The following is a 12,959-nucleotide window of genomic DNA, read 5'->3' as shown; positions in this document are numbered from 1 at the left end:
CCATTGATCACTGGTTTCCATGAATTGTCACAAAAATAATCAGAAAAAGGGCAAGTTTCAAGTGAAATTAAAAAAGGCTTCAAAAAAGTAAAATTCACAAGATTTGGCCTAAAAACGTTTTAAAAGTAGTTCTAAAATGGGTGATCGACTTACTAAAACATTGCATTAGAAACCAAGCACCCCCTACAAATAGTTAAATATTGACTTTTTCATTTTTTTTTTTTAGAATCTGGTAGGCTTGTCCATTCAATAATCCGTCGCAAAAAAAAAAAAAAAAAAAATTATAGGGGGTGGGGTGGGGGCTCATTCATGTCTGCCCATCTTATTATTCAAACGTAAGCAAGTTTTTGTTTTTTTAAAATATTAATTTTTAGTTTCATCCCATGATTATCTCCCATAGCCTTGAGCCCCTGGGGGGACATAGGCCATCTACAACTTTTGTAGATGCTTTTGTAGCGACCGAGTTCTTTTTACGGGGTGAGGGTGCTGGCACTATGCCCAACCTTCCCAGAAGGTACATACAGCACCTAGCCTTCCCAAATGATCACCCATCTGGTACCGGCCAGGCTCAACGTTGCTTAACTTCGGTAATCTGGCGAGAACCGGTGTGTCGACGTGATTGTGTCGTACCATGATTATCTTGATACAAACAAAACTAACTATTTTATGCAAATGCTAGTCCAAGAAATGGGGGGAAAAAAAAAAAAAAAAAAAAAAAAAAAAAAAAAAAAAAAAAAAAAATCGAGTTTTTAAAAAAAAAAAAATCGAGTTTAAAAAAAAAAAATTTTTTATTTACATATTACTCTCGAAAATATGCGTTAAAAATTTACCATAAATATATTTTTATATTATTCGGCTACATTCATGTTCATATTAAAATATTCAAATTTTGTAATAAGCTATATATATAAGCATTGCCCCAAAAATTAAAAAATTTAGTCATTAGGTATCTCCATAGCTTTGTGTAAAACATCAACGTTTTACACAATACCAACAATGTCACCATTTCATGTGTTTACCAATTTCTATGGATGGCCATTGGTACTATAATGTTTTTTTTTTTTTTATTGGATTTTCACATTTTTTACATAGTAAAACAGACTTTTTTACTACACAGATGAGTTAATAAAATAAATTTTAACGTGTTGACACTTATGTATATAAAAGATAATGTTGCTAAAAGCCTTCGTATTTTTTGGGAAAAAGCACAAAATATAAAGTTCACATTCTATCAATTCAAATAAATCAAAAATTTTTTTAGGCTGATTTTGGATTTTTATTATATCAAGAGTCATATATTCTATTATATGAATGTATTTTTTTAATATTGGAAACCTGTTATAAAAAATCTGTTTAAATTTCATATCGCAGAATATTGAAATTAAAATATCATTTAAAGCTTTTTAAAAGTAATTATTTTTTAGAATTGTTTTTTTGTTGTAATTCAACTTATACCGAGAAAAAACATTATCAAGAAAAAGTTTTTAATATTGATTTTATGTCCAATTTTATTTACAACTTTAAGTGAAATAAATAACAGGATTATATATATATATATATATATATATTCAGAGGAAGATCGAAAATTATGTGCTTTTGAAGGAAACATTGTTTTTTTTTCAAAAGACTTTGTATTCTTACATGTCAACACACAGGAAATAAAGAAAAAATATAAACATATATTTTATGTATTGATTTTTTATTCATACATATTTAATGTGTATATATATATATATATATATATATTTTTTTTCATGATTTTCTTGGGGGTACAAAACTTTACTAAGGAAACCATGAAGGGAAGACGTATTCCTTCGGAATTCATTTTATATTTAAAAAAAAAAATAAATAAATATAAACGAGTTAATTGACATGTTTCGACCACACTCATCAAAATTGGAATCGAGGGATTTATTTTTTAGTAATTAGTTTTCCTGAATAATAAAATCTAAAAAAGAGACGGAAGCAAGAGCAATCATATGCGGATGAATTTTTAAAGGCTGATCACGTTCAAACCCAACAAGCAGTCCTTTTGCTTACAAAGGCTTCCTAAGGCGAACGTGAACAGTCTCCAAGACTTTTAGATGATATACGGAAGTGAGCTCGACAATACGGAGAAAGAGTTGATTCTGAAGTTCGTTGCACAATCCCGGTAGTTAATAAAGTGTTCCGTTATAGCGGATCCATATGTGTTGTTTACAGTGTCAGTAGGTAGGACTGTTCCATTCCTGATTTTGCTCGGTACATGTTGTTGTATGCGACTTTCCAATTTTAAAAACGTTCGACCTACGTAATCGGCACCACAACCACATTTAAATGAATAAATAACATTACTAATATGATGAGGGGGTAGAACATCTTTTTTATTGGAAGCCATTAATGGTTTTGTATTATACACAACACAAACATTTGAAGCAAAATAGCATCCTTCAACAGTTGAACTAATTTGTTTGGTGAGTTTTTAACTTACTTTCCCCAACCACGGCAATCGAATATAAACCGGACATTTATCCACCGTATTGGGTTTTGTTCGTAAAAAAATATGCTCTTTTTCTTTTAATGGTGGTTTCAATTACATCTAAAGGATACCCATTATTGGACAAAGCATCTGTAATTGTATTTAATTCCTCATCCAATTTTTCTGGCGAGCAGATCATTAGGGCACAATATGTTAATGTCCAAATTAAATTATATTTGCGCTTGTTAGAGCAGAATGAATCCCAGCGGGTATACAGCCCAGTGAATGTTGGTTTGCGATAAATCGATGTAAGGTAACTAGATGGAGTTTTTGTCACCAAAACATCGAGAAACGCCAGGGCAAAATTATCTTCACTTTCATACGTATACTTTAACGCCGGATGCATACTGTTTAGTAACAAGAAAAATTTGTTTGCCTCCGAATTACTATCAAATAGGCAAAACGTATCGTCTACGTATCTAAAATAGACCAATGGTTTTATGGGACCGGAGATTAATTTTTCCTCATGGAATCCTACAAAAATGTTGGCCAATGTAGGTCCCAACACGGAGCCCATAGACACACCATCAATTTGCCTGTACATTACATCATTAAAGCTAAATTCAACGGATGTAACGTGCCTGTACATTACACCATTAAAGCTAAAGTCAACGTGTATATATGTAACTTTTTTTAAATTTGATCTTTTCAGCTTAAAAAAAATAAAAAAAAATAAATAAAAAGGTTGACATTTTATGGACCTATATTTATTTTTAGTTTTCGTAACATGAAATATGGGGGGGGGGATACCTTAAAAAAAAATTCCTAATAAATTCAATGAAACTTACTTTTATTATCTAAGTTTATTTAATAAGGAATAAATATAAAAAATTTCAAGAAAATATGACTTATTTGATTTTTGCTAAATTTTTAAAACGTGTATGTTTACGGTTTAAAAAACGTCACTACACAGGATCACTGTTTTAAAGCATCAATAATGTAAACACGATTTTAGTCTTAAATTTTCATTATTTTTTGTATAAAAAATATAAAAAAATAATAGTTTATTTGAAGCTTCTTTTAAATGGTAAAAAAGTTAAGATGATAATATTAAATGAAATTAGTTACATTGTGTTACATATAGGGGTGGGAGTTAAAACTGTGGTGCGCATTAGAGGTGCCTAATAGTCAGGTTTACATCTTTTAAAGATTTTTTTTCACCCTTATTTTTTAGTTAATGTCAATAAATATTTATAAAAAAAAAAAAAAAAAAAAAAAATCAATGTTATTTTATAAATACACATACGTTTATACAAGAAACACATACGGTATATTGTCTAATATTTTCCTTCATATAGAAGGTATAAATAAAAGAGCAGGGAATAATACCAGTTTTCAAATTACTAATCGGACTTCCATGAGATTCTATCCATTTTTAGGCAATTACATGTAAATAACCGGAAAGACTTATCAGTAAAAACAAAAAATTATTTACAATTTAGGATGGTTTAAACTTAGTTATCCATCTCCCTCCCACGAAGAGTAGAAAAGTGAGACCAAAGAGCCAGCGGCTAAGAAGAACACACTGACCTGCAAAAAATGCTAAAACAACTCCGTCAGCATTCTCCAGTAGAGGCGCTTCAGGCGATTAGCCTAACATTAATCCTTCTGATAAAGAGAGAAAGCAAAGCCTGAGAAGGTGGACCTCCTAGAACTACATAGGACCAACAATATACCGTAATCAACATGGAAAAAGACATTTCAAAAATATTGGCTTTGGTATCGGGGGGGGGGGGGGGGGAATTCGCCCGTAAAATATTCACCCACTTCCGGATCAGCAGACGGTAACGTCCACCCATTTTCGGGTAGCACAACTAAATTATTTTACCAAAAAACGAGGTACTTGTGCAGTTTACGGTCAGTGCTGAAATAACATTTAGAAAGATATTCTTACTGTGAGGGAAATGACTTGACTAGAATCTTTTTTTTTTTTTTTTTTTGGAGGCGACGGGAGAGGGGGTAAACAGTAGGAATATTTTTACTTTTAAAAAATTTAATTAAAAAAATAAGCATCAATGATTGAATCTTAGATTTATTAAACATTTTTGTGAGATTTCACGCTGTCAACAAATTTTTTACACAATCTGAAAAAAAATAAATAAATAAAAATAAAGTACATTTTAGACTTTAGAGTGAGGGTTCACTTCATTATATGTTAAATGATCATCCCATCCACTTCCTAACATTATTACTTAAAACAGAACGTGTAATCATTTTTTTGTATTTCCAAATGTTTTTGACTAACTTCACAACTGTTATTCCCTTTCAAAATAATTTATGTCGACTATAGTAATGTTTACTAAAATACTATCAAATAAAACAGAAGAATGATGAAGTTGAATATTCATATTTTCACACCATTAAAAAAAAAAAAAAGAAAAAAAAAAAAAAAAAAAAAAAAAAAGGCCGAACACGCGGCTTGCGATCGCGGTTTGCTTAAAAGAAAAAAAAAAGTACACGTGATATTTTTGTACAGCTGTACACGATGAACAAAGAATACAGAAAGTTATGAAAGTCAATTAGTAAATGGTTACATCTAAAACTTAAATCATTAATGGCTTTCGAGTTATTTCAGTAAAAAAAAAAAAAAAAAAAGTGAAAATGTCATTACTGTCTGAAAAATTACATTTGATGACGCCAACAGGACAGGGGGAGGGGGTAAACATTCTCCATAACGAACGTTTATATACATATATTTCATTAAAATCCTACTAGGTCTAGCCACAATACAAAAAAAGTGAAAAATACATGGATGAACTCCGATCCGACTATTTTTACGACGGATAAATTTAGGTACTAGTGCAGTTTACAAACCGTGTTGTAATAATATTTAGAAAGCCATTCTTAACAGGAAAAAGTTTTAAAAAACTGTTGGTAATTCGGAATCTTAACTCCTTGTTCTAAGGAAGGTAACTATTTTACTAAAGTAGTTAAAAAATCATTTTTTTTTTATTACAATTACTCGAATGTTTTGTTTACGAACAATTACAATATGTATTTTAGTTTTTTTTTGTTTTTTTATTAATGTTATAAAACTTAAATGAATTGAAATTTTTTTTTTCTCAATTCTTAGTAACAGAACAAGGAATTAAGATTCAGAATTACCTCTGTACTTTCACCTAACAATTTAATAAAACGATACAGTAAAAACTGAATTTAACTTGAAAATCCTAAACTAACACAAGCACCTAAATTTGTTAGGCAAAAATCTAATCTAACCCTTGTGTCAAATATTGCCGATGTGGGCGGCAATTAAATATATACCCTTAAAACAAATTGTAGTTTAAAGAACACTATATAGACGTGTGGGATGAAGATTTTATCAATAAAAGAAATTTGGAATCGAAACGTGCGATTACACGTAACACCGCCTGACACGCGAAAACGTCATCAATATTTAATAATGACACCAGTGACCCATTTGGTCACTATTTGTTATATTAGGAGGCTAGGTTTATAAAAGCTCGGCAGCAAAATGTTTGTTTATATTAGTAAATAGATAGTTTCTGAACTTTGGTTGATACTCATGTTTTTATAAATGTAAAAAATAAATAAATTCTATTTTTAGTTTCGTGGCGGCATAATAGAATTTTTTTACCCATGGATGGCATCATAAAGGATGAATGGTAGTTTGTATCAACTTTTGAAAAAAAAAAAAAAACAAAACAAAAAAACTCATTTGTGACATCATACACTTGACATTGGTGAAGCACTAAGCAGTTACGGCTGCTGTTGCTTTCAAAATAACGACCACGGTTTTTGGTAATTACCATTCACTCTTTATGACGTCACACTACTTTATAAATTTCATGAGGAGCGGGGGAGGGACGATGTTTATTGTACCTATTTACAATGCCACCCCACAGGAAAGAGTTAGACACCAGGGTCGTTTTTTAACGTGGAGAAAAGGTAAAAAATAAAAAATTGTCTCAGTCGTGAAAGACTGCCCCTGCTCCTCCACCGAAAGAGAACAAGAAATGGAAGTGCAGCAGTGCAGCATCTGAAGAACAGATACTATACTTGGATCTTGGACAAGTAGGGAAAGGGTTTAAAAGGGTACTTCTGCAAAATATGGACTGGATTATTTTTTTAAATAAAACTTTCGGACATTTTTAAAATTTTTAACAATAGCCAACAGAAAAAGGTAAAAAATGAATATAAACAGGCAGATTTGCCGTTTAGTTGTACAAATAGCCTCGAACCATGTCATAAAAAAAAAAAAAAAAAGGGGGACACACTGGGTTGACACCGGTATCGGTATATATATCGTAAAGAGAATTTTGTTTATATTTACGTGATTATTGAAAATGTAATTCTGTGATTAAAATTTAATTTAAATTAACTTTTAATCTCCTGTGTAGTAAATTAGCAGTACAATTAAAAACTCCTCCCCATGCTAAGAATGGATTTCTAAATAACGTTTTTATTTCAACAAAGCCTGTTTTCTGCATAGGAAACTCCGAATGAAAATCAAAGCATGGGGATCGCCTGGATTTACATCAAAATAAGATGGGGGGTAAGTTCGTAAGGCCTTATTGTCCCATATGGGGATAAGAACTAGTATTTTGGCTAAAGCCCTGAAAAATGTCATAAAACTGGGTGGTTTCTTAAACAGAGCTAAAGGGGTGGCATTAGGCTGCTGTTTTACTGTACTTTCAAGAACAAATTAAAGTGTGAGAAAATGTGGGGAGCTGGAACTTTGGTTGATATCTAGAGAAAAAAATGTGAAAGTAGAAAGATCGGCCGACGTACACGAGACGGAGTTCGACTTCGGGAGCGCCTAGTTTTTCTTATTTATTATGGCTTTTTTATTTTGCCGTGTTCAGATTATTTTTATTTATTTTTTTTTTTTTGGATGAATATTTTTTTATTTTGGCTTGAACTTTGCGAATTATTGTTATATGATTTTTTGGTGCTAGTGAATGCACTTATTGATCCGCGCTATTTTTAAATAGTATTTTCACGTTTGATTAAAGTTTTACGATACCTGTGTTATTTTTTTTATTTAAAAAAAAAAAAAAAGAAAAAAAAAAGGGGGTATTACTGTACACAGATTCGAAAAAGTTGTCAAAAAAAAACAAAAAAAAAAACAAATATATAACAAATAAATGTTATCAAAGGCAAGATAAGTTACTTTTCTACCAAACTGGATATATTCTTTGTGTTTTTATTCAATGTAACATGTTTATTCAGCTCGAAAAACAGTGTTTGCGGATGTATTGGAAAATTCAAAATGGTGCCCGACTCTCTCTTTAACACGGTAATTTGGGAAAAGGTGTTATAAATAATAAACTAGACAAAATACTATTAAAAATCCACCGAATATATGTCAACCTATGTCACGGTAACATATATTGAGCGAGTTTCTAACAGTATTTTGTCTAGTTTTTTATTTATAACACCTTTTCCCAAACTTACCGTGTTAGAGAGAAAGTAGGGCGCCATTTTGAATTTTCCAATACATCGGTAAACACTGTTTTTCGAGCTGAATAAACATGTTACATTGAATAAAAACACAAAATATATCCAGTTTGGTAGAAAAGTAACTTATCTTGTCTTTGATAACATTTGTTATACATTTGTTTTTTTACAACTTTTTCGAATCGATGTGTACAGTTACAATTCATCCACCCACACCCACCCCAAAAAATTCAAGATGGTTTGAACTTTGCGGATTCTTTTGTTTTTGTATTCTGTTGTTATGTTGTTTTTTTTTTTTGATAGATTTAACAAACAAAATGAAAGCCAAGAAAAAAAAAAAAAAAAAAAAAAAAAAAAAAAAAAATGGTGCTTATGTACTTATGTTACCGTTAAATAAATTTAAAAAAAACTAGGTCGCACATGCAAAAATTCTTTCCTTGTAAAAATAATAATTGCTCCTTACGTCGAACTGCGTACAAGATCGGAGCCGATGCGTATTTCGCTGGAGGGGTCCGGTAGCACTCGTGTACGTCAGCCGAAAGATCATATATAAAAATGGATTCAGATGATTGCTGCACTTCGGTTTCTTGTTCTCTGTCGGTGGAGGAGAGGTACTTCACGACTGGGACAATTTTTATTTTTGTTCCTTTTCTCCACGTTAAAAAACGACCCTGGTGTCTAATTGTCCCGTGGGGAGGCATTGTAAATAGGAATGAGCTTTATTTTTGTCGAAAAATTATAAAATCTGCCACTGATCCTTTATGAAGTCATTTTTTAATACTTTCTTGTTAAAAACATGACCAATCAACCAATGTCGAAATAAAGAGATTATATATTGAATACTGACCCAACAGGTCACTGGTGGTGGTGGCCTAGTGTATATATATATATATATATATATATATATATATATATATATATATATATATATATATATATATAAATAAGTTTCAGAAATAGATTGCTTTTAATGTATGTAAAAAAGATCGGAAAAATAAATAAGATCGATTTATATTTTACACGTGTTATGTTGGCTGGATTGATAGATTAAAAAAAAAAAAACTAATCAAATCTCCATTTGGGGGGGATGTTGAATTGGATTTAATAAAATTAGAGTTTATTTTAAAGATTTAAAATTTAGGACAAAGCCAATCTACAGTCAATTGAAGTTCTAAATTTTATTTTTATTATTAACAATGACAAGTATTTAGAGGGATGGTGGTACCTGGGAATGTGCTTTGGGTGAGGTTTTTTTTTTTTTTTTTTTTTTTTCAGATTCCACAAAATAAATGAAATAGTAATTTGGTACTTATGCTGAATACAGACCAAGCTGAAATAATAACGCTATTATTTAGAAACCCATTGTTAACCTAGGTTTTCCGTCACTTTTGTACTTTCATCTACAATTTTTTTTTTTTTTTTTTTACAAGGTAGTCACCACTTATCAAGGCCCGGAAGCCACTCGGAGATATTTATTACTAATAAAAGATACGGTATTTATGCAAAGGTACCGTGCCATTTTTTTTAAAACAATATTTTCAAGTTAAATTCAAGTTTCGCAATACCTTTTGTTTATTAAATTGTTAGGTAAAAAGTACACGAGTTACAAAATACCCTCCACACGTTAAGAATGGATTTATAAATAAAATCATTACTTCAGCACAGAGCCTTCTTTGTATAAATACATACGATACTATATAAAAATTGAATTTAACCTGAAAATCCTACCTAAAAAAAATAAATAAAAATAAAAAAAAGCAAGGTCCGTAAACGGCGTAAGTACTAATTATTTTTATAAGAAAATCATTTACTTTAATAATGGAGTTAATTTTTTTTTTTTTTAATTGTCAAATAATTAATTTTTACAAGTTTTAGCCGGTATTAAAGCCTGAGCCATAAATAAGAAAAAGCAAATTTATTTTCTTTTAGAAATTTAAAAAACCTTTCATGATCAAAGTAGATCAATTGCCATGTGATTAATTTTTTTTTATGAGAGGCGAGGCGTTTACTAAAATGATAAAAAAACAAAAACATCTTTGACTAGCTACAACCTTTTCGTCAATTATATGGAATAATTATTGAATTTTAAGTTTTCATTAAGATAGAAAATAAAACAGCTTTGATTATTTTTAATTTACCACAATTGTTTCAGTTTGAAAATAAAACATTTTTAACATCTTTTAACTCCAATCTCTTTAGTTTTTCATTTAAAAAAAAAAAAGGTCCGAGACAAATGATTACGTTGATTTGAATTTAAAAGTTAATTTGTGTATATTCTAGTTTTCAAAACACATGCGAATAAAAATAAAATAATGATGTCGACTAGAAAGATCTCTTTTAAAACAGTCGGTTATGAAATGTAAGTACACACACACACACACAAAAAATAAACCATGTGTGCGAGACTTCGAATACACAATTGTTCTAAGAAATTCCTTCCTACAGAAATTGCGTTCATTGAATTAGCACACACAAAAATACATCTAAATTAATACTTAAATGACATTTCACGTTAAACTGACTTTCCAGACGTTCTTTAAAGAACATTAACAAAGAAAAATCAATAATAAAAAGATTCACATCTTTTTTTTCTTTTAATGCAAATCATAAACGTTTCAGTATGTTCAGACGTGCGCAAATTTTGGCATCTCAAACCGGCGGAAAGGGAATTTTTTTATTACGAGTGAAGTCAGGTGTAACAGTTGGAATTACGCTACATAGAGTGTAAGAAAAGGCGTAAGGACTTTCTTAGGACATACCTCGGCCTGTGTCCGGATTTCATTGTCCGAACTGAGCAGATTTCCGAGCAGTGTTTCGAATTGTGTTTGATCGTCCGCCATGATGATCGTTGGTTAAGAGTCTGCAATGGAGAAATGACCAAGTTCCCGCGTGTTTCTCAGTTTGGCATCTGCAGTTATCTACCCCTTGATGATATTTAATCGCGTATGTGGCGCCACTTGTAACCGCCTTCTCAGCTTCCAAATCTACCCTCCCCTAAAAAACTAATTAATTAATTAATATATATATATATATATATATATATATATATATATATATATATATATATATATATATATATAAATCTACCCCCCCTAAAAAACTAATATATATATATATTAGTTTTTTAGGGGGGGGGGTGTAGATTTGGAAACTGAGAATATATATATCAAGGGAAAGATGGTCTTCTGTCAAGAAGTAACAATCACCATATATATATATATATATATATATATATATATATATATATATATATATATATATATTATAGATGTTGTTTTTGTTTTGGTTTTAGCGATATGTTTTGAATGAATTCAATCATTTACAAAAGTGCCTTTTTACCTAAATGCGAGTTGGGAATAATTTTCCTTTTTAACCAATTTGGTACCCCCACATGGGGAGCTGTATATATATATTATATGATGAGTCGTAGACGGCGAAACACGTGTCAGTGGATAATTACATTTTAAAAATTATATATATATATATATGTATATATATATATATATATATATATATATATAACTACTTCATTTACTCACACAAATTTAATATACGAAAGTATAGATTTATGCGTAAACTTTAAGTATTTACTTCAAAAGTGCTCAATACGTAGGTAGAGCTAGTTAGTAATTTATAAAATATATATGGCGATTAAGCTACACTGAATATTCTGCGTTTCATCCACTGTAGGACAAGGGGGCGCGGTGGATACTAGAAAGCTGATTGGCTAACTAGAAATCCTCAACATATATAAAAACAAGAAGCAACCACAAAATTCGCGCATAAGCCTGACGAATCCTACAGTGGATGAAACGCAGAATATTCAGTGTAGCTTAATCGCCATATATATTTTATAAATTACTATCTCTCTCTCTCTCTCTCTATATATATATATATATATATATATATATAATTTTTTTTTTTTTTTTTTTCCTCACATGTTATCAGGTCAGTGGATGGTCGACACAGATCACTGAATAACCCAGGACAGTTTGCATATTGGTATCGGTCCTCAGTTTGGACGCCTACTAGGACTAAGTTTAGGACGTTTGGATGGGGGAGAGGGGTCCCGTAGTTAATAGGATTGTGTAGACAAAAAAAAAAAATTGAAAGAGTTTGGAAGATATATAACTAAAAGTCACAGGGAGGAAGGTCTGGGCTATAATGAGGATGAGGAACTGTCTTGCTGACCATCTTGGTCAAATAATCTGTGACTTTTATATTAGACTAGCCTGGGTGCTTGACGTTGCCCGGGTGTTTAGAGGTGTGTGTTGAGCAAAAAAAAAAGTGAAAGTAGGTAAGCAGGCTCGAACCTAAGCAGTGAAGGAGGAAAAGAATGTGAAAAAAAAAGATAGAGAGAGAACACACAGGGTAATTAGTCTTCCTCGCTAACCATTAGGCCAAAGATGATAACGAATTCAATGAGTTGGTAATTAACTTAAGAATCAAAGGAGTCGCCACACATGCGCAGAAATGAACATTGCTTTAAAACCTGGCCTGGGGCCAGTTAAGCTGGCTGCTTTCTGTCTTGGTATTTATTTGCTAACCCACGAAAGCAAATTAGACATGAGGTCGTTTTTAATGTGGGAGAAGACTAGTTCCCCAAAAAGGGGGCACTCTGGCACATTGATCAAACCTAATTGACTTCAAAATGTCCAGCTCAGAAGGCCAGACGTTTGTGCATTTGCATTGGATTAGTTTCACTTTATTTATACGAAAAAGACAAACAAGCACCCGAAACGAGGGAATTTTTTTAAAACTCAATAAAAAAAAAATCATAGAGACGATGTCCGTTTGCAAATCTGAGATATTATCATCTAGGAAGTATAAGAAAACTTCCCGGAATCTAACCAAAGACAGAACCCCGATGCAAAAAAGCCTTTCATGGACAGACACAAACACTTGCGTTACTTTGGCCTTTTATATAATTTTTTAATAACGGATAATTATGATGAACAATGGACACGTGTAAACACTACGAAATAAATTAATAAACTCAAATATAGTAGTCAACCAACGT

General features: G+C 31.1%; 1 protein-coding gene across 1 annotated transcript in view; it reads right to left on the bottom strand.

Moving 5' to 3' along the window:
- LOC145297507 (importin-5-like) overlaps positions 1–10,859 on the bottom strand; it is a 109,297-nt gene extending 98,438 nt beyond the window's left edge. Inside the window, exon 1 of the mRNA XM_080143407.1 lies at positions 10,699–10,859. Within this exon, the coding sequence (XP_079999533.1) occupies positions 10,699–10,779 (81 nt within the window). The 5' untranslated portion in view covers positions 10,780–10,859. The remainder of the gene's footprint in view (positions 1–10,698) is intronic.
- Positions 10,860–12,959: the final 2,100 nt, after the last annotated feature.

This window comes from Euprymna scolopes, chromosome 18 (assembly GCF_053919585.1).
Source record: "Euprymna scolopes isolate OS-2025 chromosome 18, ASM5391958v1, whole genome shotgun sequence".
In the NCBI taxonomy this organism is placed as follows: domain Eukaryota; kingdom Metazoa; phylum Mollusca; class Cephalopoda; order Sepiida; family Sepiolidae; genus Euprymna; species Euprymna scolopes.
This window is presented reverse-complemented; position numbering and strand designations above follow the sequence as displayed.